The sequence below is a fragment of the Perissodus microlepis genome, chromosome 8, assembly GCF_051167445.1.
Source record: "Perissodus microlepis isolate ML-2025 ecotype Zambia chromosome 8, ASM5116744v1, whole genome shotgun sequence".
Taxonomy (NCBI): Eukaryota; Metazoa; Chordata; class Actinopteri; order Cichliformes; family Cichlidae; genus Perissodus; species Perissodus microlepis.
In genome coordinates this window covers 13,001,391-13,014,813 of record NC_140468.1, presented here as the reverse complement: position 1 = coordinate 13,014,813, position 13,423 = coordinate 13,001,391, and the positions used below count along the sequence as shown (strand labels likewise).

At 41.0% G+C, this 13,423-nt stretch overlaps 2 protein-coding genes across 2 annotated transcripts; both read right to left on the bottom strand.

The window, feature by feature from the left end:
- Window positions 1-2,918: 2,918 nt before the first annotated feature.
- crygmx (crystallin, gamma MX) lies at window positions 2,919-5,470 on the bottom strand. The gene is made up of 3 exons (XM_084938621.1): window positions 5,455-5,470; window positions 3,694-3,953; window positions 2,919-3,477 (listed from the first exon to the last, which is right to left on the bottom strand). Exons 1-3 carry the CDS (start codon window positions 5,468-5,470, stop codon window positions 3,202-3,204), a joined length of 552 nt encoding a protein of 183 aa, XP_084794747.1. The 3' UTR covers window positions 2,919-3,201.
- An 89-nt stretch (window positions 5,471-5,559) lies between these two features.
- crygmxl2 (crystallin, gamma MX, like 2) lies at window positions 5,560-6,927 on the bottom strand. The gene is made up of 3 exons (XM_084937610.1): window positions 6,919-6,927; window positions 6,315-6,557; window positions 5,560-5,835 (listed from the first exon to the last, which is right to left on the bottom strand). Exons 1-3 carry the CDS (start codon window positions 6,925-6,927, stop codon window positions 5,560-5,562), a joined length of 528 nt encoding a protein of 175 aa, XP_084793736.1.
- Between the last annotated feature and the right edge of the window lie 6,496 nt (window positions 6,928-13,423).

Here is a 13,423-nt window from a genome sequence, read left to right as displayed (position 1 = left end):
GGAGAACTGAGACTAATAATGGAATCACAGTCTTGTGTTCTGGGTTTCTCTGTTTCTTCTTTTTTCCTTTTTTCTTTTCTATCATCTAAAGAATTCATTCTCCAAAACGCACTACTTACCCTTCAATCAGCTTCCCATCATCAAGTCCAAAGGGTTCAGAGATGAAGAGGGAGACAAAACTCGGATCTCACTCTTTTGTCCTTTTTATGTGTGGAGCGATTGAAAATATCATCTAAATGACTGGAGGTAGAGAAGGAACAATCTAGGGACATTCAGTATTGCTTCTTTGATACATAATGTTTGATAGAATTGTATTTTACCATCTCTTAAGTGTAAAGAGTTGTTTGTTACAATAGCTATTGAAGTGCAGGTGTGTGCATCTAGTTCACGTAGTAACAGGAGTTTTCTACGTAACGGAACACTGAGGAGTGTTTTTGTTATGAACCAGGGAGGTTACTAACTGAAACTGCTATTTTAAATATAATTTCCATTTTGCATTGACATAAACCTTTGCAGGACCAGTTTACCCTTCCTGGGACAGGGTTAACATGGGAGAGACGTCTGGTTGCTGGGCCTTAGCCTGAAGCAGCTATATGGGTCTGCCCTCCTGTGGGCCCACTGCCTACAGGAGCTGTAGGGGTTCAGTACTATATGGATTGTGACGCATGCAATGTCACTTCCCTGGTGCAGTACGTGAGGTTGAGGGATATTAATTCAATATTGTCAGGCTCAATGCATAATTTAGGCTCTGGAATCAGTTTTGTGGAGAGGGGTTGGACTTGCTCCAAGCGTAATGCGACTGGCAGAGTATACTTGTATCCCCCCAATTTGGTGCCAGCACGTTAAGATTTTTTCCAGTGGACAAGATGGTTGCTTCCCTGTACCTTCAGGTCAGAGGACTGGTCCTGATTGTTTTTCTTGTGTACCTGCCAAATGACAGTTCAGAGTACCCAGCTTTGGTGGGGTGTCAGAGTGTTTAATGTGGGGATTTCGTTGTCTTGCTGATTGACTTCAGGGTATGATTGGGAGTTACTGCCTTCCATTACTGATCAAGCATAAGATGTCAATTAGTGCACGTTGCAGCAAGACACGCTAAGGTGCAAGTCAGTAATCGAGTTTTGTGATCGTGTCATCAGGAGCTGCAACTGCAAGATCACTGGTGCCAATTGTAGCAGTAATCCCAGTCACACTGGAAGTCAAAGGAGCTGTCAGGCTGTAGAAAGGGTCTGATTGGATTGGTCAGCCTGACTATGTGTAGGTTACATCGTAGATTCTGCAAAGATTCACCCCAGGAGTTTAAATCAGGCAGTAGGGTGCCCAGAGGGTTTGCAGTTATAACATACCTACGGTTTAGATTTCCCACTGAAGCATAAATCTCTAGTTTGACTGCTGCCCCTACGACCCAAACCCAAATAAGTGGTAAAGAATGCATGGATGGATAAAACTTTGCCCTTTACAGATACCTGGTTGAAATGTTTCCATGGTATGGTTTGTTTTTGAATTCAAGCTTTGACTTGGTTGAAGCTTTCAAAGGAAGAAATATTGGGATGACCAACAATGAAAATACTGTGATATCGCTGAACTGGAAAAGTGGAATAAAAAGGATGGATGAAAATATAGAAAAATAGAGAAAGTATTGTAACTTTTGTCCTTATCTACCAAGTAGATTTTTCAGTTATGTTAAAAGTAGACAGTGAAGTAAAATTTACTATACGGAATATTATGCAAGATCATTTTCAGTATTTATTTTTTGTTTGTTTGTTTGCATGGTTGTTTTGGGTTTGTTTGTTTTGGGGGGGGGGGGGGGGGGGTTAGCATGCACCCTTTTTTTTTAACTGCAACATTATATGCAGAGCTATTTCTGTAGTTCTGTGTATGCCTGAAATGCTTTCCTTACTGAATTTTGTAAATATCTGATGTCGATGTTCCTTTTGACCTCGGATTAACTTCCAGTTATGTGTCAGGCTAGGCAGCCTGTAAGATTTCCTCTCATCTCTTATCTGGCTTTGCCCTGAGACCCCGGGTGATCAGATCCCATGTTGCACTCTGTTGATGTTGTGTTGTCTGCTGGGCATTGTTGTCCACAGATATAAAAAAAATATGATAAGGGCAAATCACTGGACTTGAACAGCAAAGCTGACAGTCCTTTAATTGGACATTACTCAAGGCCAAAACTCATATTTCTTGTTGTGCTTGATCTTAAGAGATTCTCAAATGCACTCTCTGCTGGGGTTAAATTTTTTTTGAATCAATAATTAATGGTCAGTGTTATTTATTCATGTGTATCTTCGCCAATTACGTAGTGTCTAATTAACAATTTCAATAATTGATATTTATTTCTGAAAGGGTTCAGTATCTTGGGCTGATGAAAAATGCATGAGCGGGGATATGGACTGGGTTTTGTTTTTTGTTCTGAGAGAGCTTGATGCTCGGGGCTAATACCAGGCCACTTTGACTCCAACTCTTTGAGTTGGCACTGGCCTTGTGATGTGGATCTAATATGGGCATCTTTCATGGACCCAAAGCGCTTACTCTGTACCATGTGATCTCATAAAGACTCCAACATGCCCATCCTCAGATACCCTTTTTTATGGTCTTTAATAGTGAACTTCAAAGAATAAGCTTCTGTTTCCTTGATAATTTTTCTTTGTGTATGTGGATCTGTAATATCACGAAAAACTGTAGAAACTCTTGGTATTGTTAGGGCCTCAGTGATTCCACTACAGTGTCTAACTCTGTGGCCTGATGAAACTAAAGTTCAATCACCATATTAAAGAGAAAAATACCCCTCAGATTTATGACAAGCTATATCCCCCTGATCTTTTGACAGTGACAGCTGTAGCAGTCAATAGAAAATTAACAAAGGCTTCCTTTAGTTGACTTTCATCAAGTTTTCATTTATTATGATTCCAGGAGGACAGGAGGTTAGGGACCGGCAAGGCAAAACATTCTGCTATGGAACGACCAAAGCATTGCTTGAGCACTAAGTTGGGTAGTAATTTTACCCAACAATGCAAAGCAACACAACAAAACAGGAACCCCAACATCCGACGCATCCAAACCCGCATCATTAAAATGTATGATTTCAGGTTTGAACATCACAGTGTTGAGACCACACTGAAACAGTACAGTTAAGGGAACAAGAGGGTGGTATTCTTAATGATGGGATTAAATAAGGGTTAAAAATAAAAGTAATGGGAATCAGTTGAGCTCAGTGACACGTCTCAGAGAGCCAATGGTGGGACTGGCGCTTCCCCACTCGCTGTGCCTCCTGTATTCTCCAGGACGCAAGAAGTACTGGCGTCCCCTATAGTTGGGGTGTTCGTGCAGCATCCAGTAGCCCTCCATGACATTGACGGAGGAGATATCACGGGTGTGGAAACGCTCGTTCAGGTCTGGGCAGTCTTCCATTAGCTCCATGTTTTGACCGCCAAAGTCAGATCGCTCGAAGATCTTCATCCTGTAGTTCCCATTATACTAGGGAAGAAATAAGAGAATAAGATAATACCACAAATTAAGGTAAAAATGTCTTTGCTTTTTTGTTGCAGTCAGCCAGGATAAATTATCCTGACTAGTTACCCAGTCTACACTTCGAGATGTGTTAAAATAATCCTGGCTACTGGCATTGATGCTTCAAGTAACAGCAGTAGACAGAACCAAATGATCCTGAAGAGAAAATGAGTTTAAACTCACAGGAGGCACCATACGACAGGAGCGGATACAGTCATTGAAGCCTGCCCAGCGCTGGTAGTCGGGGTACTCTCCCTTGTGCAGCATATACTGGTAGCCGCCATAATTTGGCTTTTCGTAGGCCACCCAGCAACCGCTCTCAACTCTTATCGAGTTACAGCGGCTGAAGTAGTTTTGCATCTCGGGGCAGTCAGTACTGCACTCATAGTGACGACCCTGGAAGTTCCTGTCTTCATAGAAGATAATCTGCACAGAACAGATGGCTCAGCATTAGTGTATCACCACAGAGATGTTCCAAAGACCACAGCAGAAATGTAACCGTGTAGTTACCTGTCAGGTTTTCAGGCTCTTAAACACTAATAACATGAACGCTTAGTGTTCACTGTTCAGTATTCTGAGCCAGACTTTTAAAGTTAGTTTTATCTAACAAAAGTTTCTGAGTAGAAAATTTGTAAGTGGAGAAATTTGAAAAAAAAGATAAGCTTAAGGGAGTACAAAAAAGTCCCAAAAGATGTGCTAGAAGCAAAGCCGAATAAAATAAAGTATAGCATTTGGTACATTTTAATGAATGAACTGTGTTATACTTTTCACAAGTTCTTTGTCTGTTTTCACAGGAAATAGGACTATAAGATCAATTAAATATTTGAGGCTTCTACTATCCTTGAGAGAAGAATTACATTTCCCTGCACTTTTAGCATTTCTTACATTAATTTATAGGTTATGTAAATATGGTAAATAGTCCTAAAGAACTAATGGTATGTTTAACCCAGAGAGCGATACGTTGTTACTCTTTAAAGGTCTTTTACGTTTCATATGACCAAAAAATGTATATATTTTTACTGCTCGTTATCAGAATATATTAGTTCAACTTAATTATTTATCTATAGTGCTTAACAAATATATTAGATCATGACTCAAAGTAAGTTTTTTGTCACAGCTACCCTAAATTGGCAGTGTTGGTAATGATAAAATGATATTTTTAATGCTAAAATATAGTTATTGTTATTCTCCATTAATTTTTAAATCTACAGTCTTACTAAAAAGCCAAATTAAGTCTTATTTTTTTTACCAAATTATAGGTATTTACTTGCATTCCTGAAAAGAAACTTTTGTTTTAGTGGTTAAATGTTATGCTTGAAGTCCAGTGGGAAAAAGTGAATTCAGTTTGGTATTTCCTAATAAATAAAAATATGCTTTTTAAATATTTGTTTTTTCTTTTTTATATATATAACAGGTGATCTAACAAATTTGTAAAGCACTATATTTACTACACAAATCGGTATACCGCACATCAAATATCAGTGAAACATTACATTTGTTAAATTTCTTCCTTACCTTGCCCATTGTAACTGCGTTAAGTTCAGACCAGACCAGATGCGGGGCTCTCCCAGACCTCTTTATAGACCCTGCTTAGATCAGGGCTTTGCAATAGTGAAACAAAGCTTTGTCGTGTCAGCACAGTGCGCTCTATAGACTGCACAACACTATGGCACTGTTGAGCCACCGCAGCCGCTTTGTCTCTGTCAAAGCTCTGTCTGTCTATGGAAAATACTGTCCAACTGCATTTTCTCAAAGGCCTACAATAAGAGTTGCAAACATCTGCCTTTAATGGCATGAATGTTTGAAACCTGCATGCAGACTGTGAAGCTAGACAGAGCAGCAAACAGTCTGAGATCTGACTTGTATTTTAAACCCATTCAAGCAGCAGCCTTTGTTGGTTGAATATAATCAGGAAGCAAATGTGCTGCCTTGCTAGAGTGTCACTGCACGTTGCATTCATGTCTACGTTCAAAAAAGAAAGCTCACAAAGGACATCATTATTTTAAAGTTTTGTGTTTAATGTTCATTTGAGATGCACACGGGTGCAGTTTACATGAGAGTCCTCATTCTCCTGAATGAGCCCACCATGGGATTGTGGCAGCCCCAGTCGCCACAGGCCCTGTACTCTCCAGGGCGAAGGAAATACTGGCGTCCCCTGTAGTTGGGGTGCTCGTAGAAGATCCAGTAACCCTCCATGATGTTGCAGGAGAAAATGTCACGGTAGCGGAAGCGGTCATACACGTTGGGGCAGTCATCCATAAACTCCATTGAGTGTCCCATCATGTCTGGCCTGTTGTAGATCCTCATCCTGTAGGATCCCCTATACTGCATTGTGAAAGAAAACAGGGTAATTATGACTATTATGTTATTTTCAATAGGTGTAATCTCTAGAGAACTCTTCCCACAACGAGATAACTTTTTCATTCAGTACTCGCACTACTCGGTTTCTTTAACTACAAACGAGATTGAGCAACAACTCTTTCGGAGCATGACAGAATTAGATTTTTTTTTCCTCCTCCCTGAACTGCCAGAAACACTCAATGTGACAAACAGAATTAGAGTGAAGGCCCCAAGTCTTATGGGGGGTATGTCATATTCTTTTTAAAGGCTGACTCGGTCTCCTTTGTGGGCCTTGCAGCAGAGACTTTTATGCTATGACCTGTGTGAGTATCTGTAAATGACATCAAAAAGCCAGTGATTGACATCCATATCCAAAGCAGCTTTTGATGTACAAGGTGAGTGTAACGGGGGGTGGGAGGGTGGGAGGGTGCTACCAATTCTATCTGTCTGCTTGATTGACTTACAGGAGGGAACATCTGGCAGGAGCGGATGCAGTTGTTGAAGCCCATCCACCAGTGGTAGTCAGGGTACTCGCCAGGGCTGAGAATGTACTGGTATCCCATGTAGTGAGGTTTCTCGTAGAGCACGCAGTGGCCGCCGCTGACACGGAGGGAGTTGCAGTAGTTGAAGTGCCTAAAGGTGTCCATGCAGTCACTGCTGCACTCCCAGTGGCGGCCCTGGAAGTTGCGGCCCTCGTAGAAGACGATCTCGAGGAGAGAAGGGAGAGAGAGAATACAGTTTATGTTCGGCATAAAGAAATGCTATCTCATAGACTCGTCAATAGGCTCTCTTTACCAGCCCTCTACACTTCTTTACACATTTATTTGCACTGCTTAACAGATGAAAATCAAGGTAACTAAAACCACTGTTTGAGCTGGGGGGGGAGGGGGGGGGGGTCTGCTTGTCCCATCCAAACACATCAAAACAAAGACAAAAGAGTATTTCTGCTGCCCTGTCTTCTCCTTCACTGAATCTCCTTCCTATACATGACTGCATGTTTTCAATTAATGCTATTTTCTCCTTCACCACCTGTCCAAAGCTGTTGCCTTACTGCAGGTGAGCTCATACCTTTCCCATGGTTGTAGGACTGTGGATGTTTGCGCACCGTAGAGTTAGACACACTTACAGGTCCTTTTATACTCTCCTGCTGACCATGAGGCCTCTGACACATTGGGGACTACTATCTTTACCTTTTCAGATGCCAGCTACTGTTCTCTTTTGTCTCATATCCTATGGGTAACTTATCTCCAAACTGCTAGAGTTTACCTATAGAATTGGCAACCCCCCCTCGCTCACAAAAATGACCACCACACAAGTGCTATTCTGTATTTGCGTGACCCCTGTTCCGCCATGACCTTGTGATGTAGCCTTTTCAAATATAACACAAAGGCTCTTTGGGTGTGAGGCCCCCCTGACAACAAAGCGTCTAAAGTGTACAGCAGCTCAGGTCATTTTTGCGGAGCACTCGCTGAAGTTGTACTCAATGAGGTCATGCTTTTCATTTTGTCTTGCTTGGATGTCACATTGTAACAGTTGCTTTTCATCCGGTCCCAGCTCAAGTTTAGATCGGGGCATTACCGACGAGGTTTAGGTTCTAATTTAACTGTTGCTCAGTATCCATTAAAGGGAGTTGATGTTGATACTGAGTTGGGCTTTTGAGTTGATGTAATCTAAAGTGATTTGTTGTCTCTTTTTGCTTCCATAGCCTGCAGTTGTACTGTGATGTCAGACGGGACTGGTCTGTTTGCAGATGAACAGACAGGACTGCTCAGTGTGTGTCTGTTTTTGTATGTGTGTGTGTGTTTTTATGATATAAAAGAAGGGGTTCGGGGCATGTGTGCGTTTGAGTCTTTGTATAAAATGATAGATGTTTGGACTTGAGTCTTTGGCTTGTAAGCATAGCCCAGAGCCGAAGGGGAAAAGGCCAGAAAGAGTTGCCGCCATGTATTGTGCTCCCAAAGCCCAGCTGATGCCAGAAAGGTCAGTTCCATCCTTTAGCCTTTCATGGGGATAAAGAGCTCGTGCCCCCTCTCCACTCTGTATGCTTTTTACAGCTTTAACTCTGGAAAAAAAAGGGCTAATGTTTTCAGAAAACACAATAGCCATTATGTTTCTAGGCATAAACACTCCTACCCTGGTAGTATATCCAAAGCCACATGACACTATTTCAATGCTAAGAAACGGCACTGATAAGCTTTTGCTCCTTTGATCACTGATCGACTCGAAACTCTCATAGGCTTCAATAGGTTTCATGTTTGAAGCTCCTCTCTTTTTCTGTGACATAAGTAGACCATTGATATCCTTTCATCATGCTGTGTAGCGTAATTGTGGCGGATTATCAGATGGGATGTTGTTTTGTTTTGTGAGTTTCTGGAGCAAATGTTTACTTTGGGAGAAAGGTTTTTATCGGAATGCATAAGAAACATGTTTAGATTTTTCTCATATGTTCACAGATTAATCATTTCTTTCATCACGCTAATTAAACGTAAAGCCTTTTTAGCTGCAAGAGGGCAAGAAATTGTACTCCGTCAAACGCTCGTTTAAGCTTTAAGACCGTGATGCATTTGCTAGAATTTATTCTTTTTTTGTGCTGAGGTGTCTTTGAGTTGGGCTACAGCTAAGCCTGACCCCTGACCTATTTGCAGAGAGAAGCGTGTAACTGTGGTGCAATACAGTGTCTAAACTGAGGGAAAAAAGTGATTGCCACTGTCATTACTGTCATTGTTCTCATTTTCATCATTGAGGAACATCAGCTAACCCTAACTCATTAGTCGGGACCTCGCCATGTCTCTTTGGCACTTTGTTTCACGGGCTCTCAAATGATCATCTTTAGCTGTGCTACAAGACATCTCCTCCCCACCCTGAAGGGAAACTAACATCACAGAGACCCTTGCCTGCTTTCTTAGTTCCCCCCGGAGGAGAAGAAAGCTACCCGCTGCGGAGCTTTCCACTCTTCATCTTAGAATGATGGAAGAAAAGGAAAGTAGAGGGGAACAGAATGGGGGTGGAGACGGGGGGGCTGTATTCGCTGCTCCATTGTGTCCGAGGATCTTGTTGCGCAATCTGTGTAATCGCATGGGAGATGACGACACTATCAGCCCACAGAACGACTGTCAGTTGGGGACCTCAGTGATTGATGCACACTCCACGAATAGAGGAGAAACTCTGACAGATAGCAGCCCAACACTAGTTAACTTGCAACCTTTTTCATCTATCCGGCTTCCCAAAGCAAAACCCATTCGTGTTGCTGATACCTAATTAGAATCTGAATGAGCAATTCAGTCAGTAAAACACAGTTTTTTTGGTCAGAGGAGACTTCTTTCAGTATGAAACAAATCATACTCCCTTAATCCAGACCATAGTCTCTCTGACCCTGATACATACAATAAGTGTCACCCCTAAAATGTTGCTGGTGGAGATAGGAGAGCAGCCGTGCTTGTGTGCAGTGTGCAGTCATTACAAAAACACTATGTACTGAGGTGTAAACAAGGGTTCTATGTGAGTTTTGCTCCTGAGAACTGGCTAATCTGGTGCTGAAAATGTGGTATGATGGGAAAGCGCTTGCCAAAAAGCCTCCCATGCCGGGAGTAGAATGAGGACCTCTCTTTTGCTGAGAGATCATCCTCTCCATTCTTTCTGTCAGAAAATCTCCAGGCATCCTCCCTGTCTTGTCACTGCCAGCGCACAGGCTCTATCGGGATTGCCAGACGCAGAAGCCACTGTGAGCCCGTGCCAGGGCCAGGATTTACCGCGATGCGTCTGATGTGCTCCATCTTTTTTGCTGGGGGATAATTAAAAGAGGAAATGGTGTTGGAAGAACAGAGTGGAAAAGCAGGAGAGGAGGGAGGGGCCGGGGGCTTGGAATGAGCAAATGGATGCAGCTGTCAATTATGTTGAATTGTTGATATGTTTGTTTTCCTTTCTCTGAGATTTTGTGTTGAACTGTTCTCCATCAGGATTTAGTTTTAAAGTTTGCAGTAAATCTTCAGACTCTACATGTAATTAAAAAAAATATATGTAGGCTAATTAAGAACTTCTCTTAGCAATGAAATCACCATAAAGATTTTGTTTTAGTGCAATGCTGATGGCCCACAGGTGATTAGAAAGATACAACTGTTAATGTTGGTTTATACCTTTTTATGACTTTTTTATGACCTCTGTTTTATCTACTGTGGCAGTTTTCTCATACCTGGGCAACCTTTATGTCAGATCTTCTTTTCTGTGTTGTGCTTACACATTAAATTTAAGCTTAGAGGTTATTCGCAGCACTCTTCAGTGTTTGATTTCCCTTATCTGTATATTTGTTTTTTGTTTGTTTGTTTTTTTACAAATCTGTGTCGATCGAACGAACCGAGCATCTTTCTTTATTTGACGAGATCAGTTTGAGATGCTCCGCCATGACCCAAACTCTGTGAAAAGCAGGACGACTCCTTCGTCTCTCAGCAGACGCACTTTGGGATGTGATGGCTTTTAGTTGCTCTCACTCCTCATCTTCACACTTTGTTTTTGACGTGGCGTGTCTCCCGTATCCCAGAGCTTTAAAGGTTTAAAGAGCAACTTTTCACCCTGTAATCCAGGTGCCTTTCAAACAAGTCACGCTGTTTACTGACACATGACAAAAAAGTTCAACCCCCCTCTCATCTCTTTGCTTACAAGACTGTAACTCACCTCAGAGCTTGGTAGTCATTCCTCCAGAGCGCCCTGAACAAACAGAGCCTCAGCGAGAAGGGCCCCATGCCTTTCACCAACTCACTAAATTTATAATAAGATGTGATGCTGTTGTTCACTTCTTCAAATTTGTCATCAAAGCAAATGTGTTCTGACAACAGCTAGTGACAAGTGCACCAGAGGAGAGGCAGCAAATCAGCTTTTTCACACCGCATATCAATTATTGATCATGTTGCCCCCCCCCCCCCACTCTCTCTCCTCCACCCCGCTACCCCACCAAGTCGACACCTTGTGATAATGAAATACATCAATTTAGAAAATAAATAATAAAGTGGGGTCAGCTTCATTGTTGCAAAGCCTTAAGAGCTTGATTGACTGCCTGCACATTTTCCTCGTTGGCAGTCAGGCAGATCAAAGGAGGGTTCCTCTTATTGCCCAAGGCCACTTGCAATTTATTTAGAGCAGCAGTGCTGCTGTCCCAGCAGGTAACATTATTGGGCAGAGACACTCAGGATAATCATATCTTTGAGGTGCCTCTCAAATCCCACCTCTGCCAGCTTTGTCATGCATGCACAAAAATACATGCATATCATTTACTAAACCCTGTCATTACTATATTAAATTAGGCAGTATATATAAAACTATGTTAATATCTTCACGTGGAGGATCCAGTTGCTGTAAAGTGACTGGCCCACCTGACCTTAGTATAATTGACTATATTTACATGTCAAATGTGTCAAAAATGAGGAAAGGTGAGGGAATTCAATCATTTGAAGGAATAAAGAAATTGAAGACAAAAAGTGAGATTTAAGTGTATTATAACTATTTAACTCTATAATAAAGCTATAAAGAAAAACAATAAAACTATGAGTTTCATGATTAAGCAAACAACATTACCTTTTCGGACACTCCAATCTTCTTTTAGATTTTTTTTTTGTATTTTGGTGTGTGTGTGTGTGTGTGTGTGTGTGTGTGTGTGTGTGTGTGTGTGTGTGTGTGTGTGCGCGCATAGCACATGAATAATAGACAACAAAGAGCATAATAACAGGGTCTATTTTCTGTCGCGACTCACGCGTATGCTTACGGGCCCATGGTTTAAAATAACCTAAAGTCCTAGATGACTCTCTTCTATTACACTCAGTTTAAACAAACTGTTATAGCTAATAAAGCCTTTTTATTTTATGTGTATTATTATGTTACTGCCTACATCTCAGCTTTGAGAAGCATTTAAGTTACTGAAATCTAAACAAGATTTTGGCTCATTTGATTTCAAGATTTTCCCACCTTAACATATAAAAGAAAGTGAGAGCTTATTTTGATTATTTTATGTTCTAATGTCAAATCCAAAAAAAAGCCCCAAATCTGACCTTTTAGAAAGGTAAATACAAATTAAAAGCTATGTGATTTTTAAAAAAATTAGATCAATATCACAAAGTGAACAGATGAAACAGACTTTTTTCGTTTAAATAACATTGTATATTTTTTAAACTGATTTTGATTTAAAATTTCCAAATCATTTTTAGACAAATATTTATTATTAGCAGCAATTTAGTAAGAAAGAAATGATTATTTTAAAGTTTAAGAATATTTTACACACTAACAACCAGTTAAACGATTGATTGCTTCATGATCTGAATCTATTAATAATCAGATGTTTGCCTGAAACGTGATAATTAGATTTTATATTATTGCACAGCGAACATATTTATACATATATTTATTGTTATTTGAAAACTCTGCTTTATTCCCTGTATTAATGCCAGTGTACTTATTAGGAATTTTCCAATAGCTGCTTCTTTGTTCTAATCCACTAAAAGACTACATATTTTCAAACTTTACTATTAAATCTATAGACACATACAGATTTGTTTTTCTGTTATACTGGGACTTTTCAGTGGGGCTCAGTTTGTCTTGATAGTTGGCCAGTTTCAGAAGATATTTGCCAATCAGCTCCAAGCACTAGAGGGCACTGGAAGCTAAAGCATTATCTGGCTGCCTGGTGGCTGTTTTTAAGTCCTTTATACAACAGCCATATCTCAGAGCTGCTTCGATGTGTGTTTGTTTGCTTGCATCTATACATTAGTAGGTAAGCTTGGACTCACATGTATATAGACACGAGTTAGACAATGGCACAATTTCATGTGGTACGGCTCCGTGTAAGTCAGTGCCACGACTCGTGTCTGTACTGACGCCTATCAGTGGTCCAACATGGCTCCACCAGGGGAGAACTTTATAAAATCACTAACAGGCTGACATGACCTGTGTCCCTCAGCACACACACTGCTTGTCCACTTGTTTGTAGAAGTCAAACACACACGCTGTACACACAAACACACACGCTCTAGAGTTGGTTTTACAATGCTAGTTTCAAACAAACTTTGACTAGACGGGCACACACTTGTGTGCACACACACACCCACACAGCATGGTCAAACAAAGTCTCAGATAGACAATGAACAGTTAGCTTTGTAGCAGTTTCAAGCCACTGTGTGTTTTTGAACTGCAGATGTGGATGCTGACTGAAGGATCAGTGCACAAACTGCAGGACTGCAGAGATGGCAGTTCTCCCATAGGGTCTGGCACAGCCCAGGCCTTTTGTGTCGTACACCATTTACACTGTTCATTTAGCCACAGTAAAGAGACTGGTGGTGCTCTCTCTCTCTGTTTTGTGGCAGGTGATCATTTAAAAGTGCATCCTCAAGCTCGTGCGTGCGCATTTTACTCCATATGGCAACCGCAAAGGTTTTCACAGATATGTTGCTTTAAAAGTGTTTTGTCCTGACCATTCTGGGATAGCAAGGAAAGAATCCAAATTGAGTTCTCCGTTTTCTAGTTGGTATTGAAGACTATAGGTTTTAGAGTTATAAATTCTATACCTATCTCTGTGAAAACTGCTGGTTTTTCC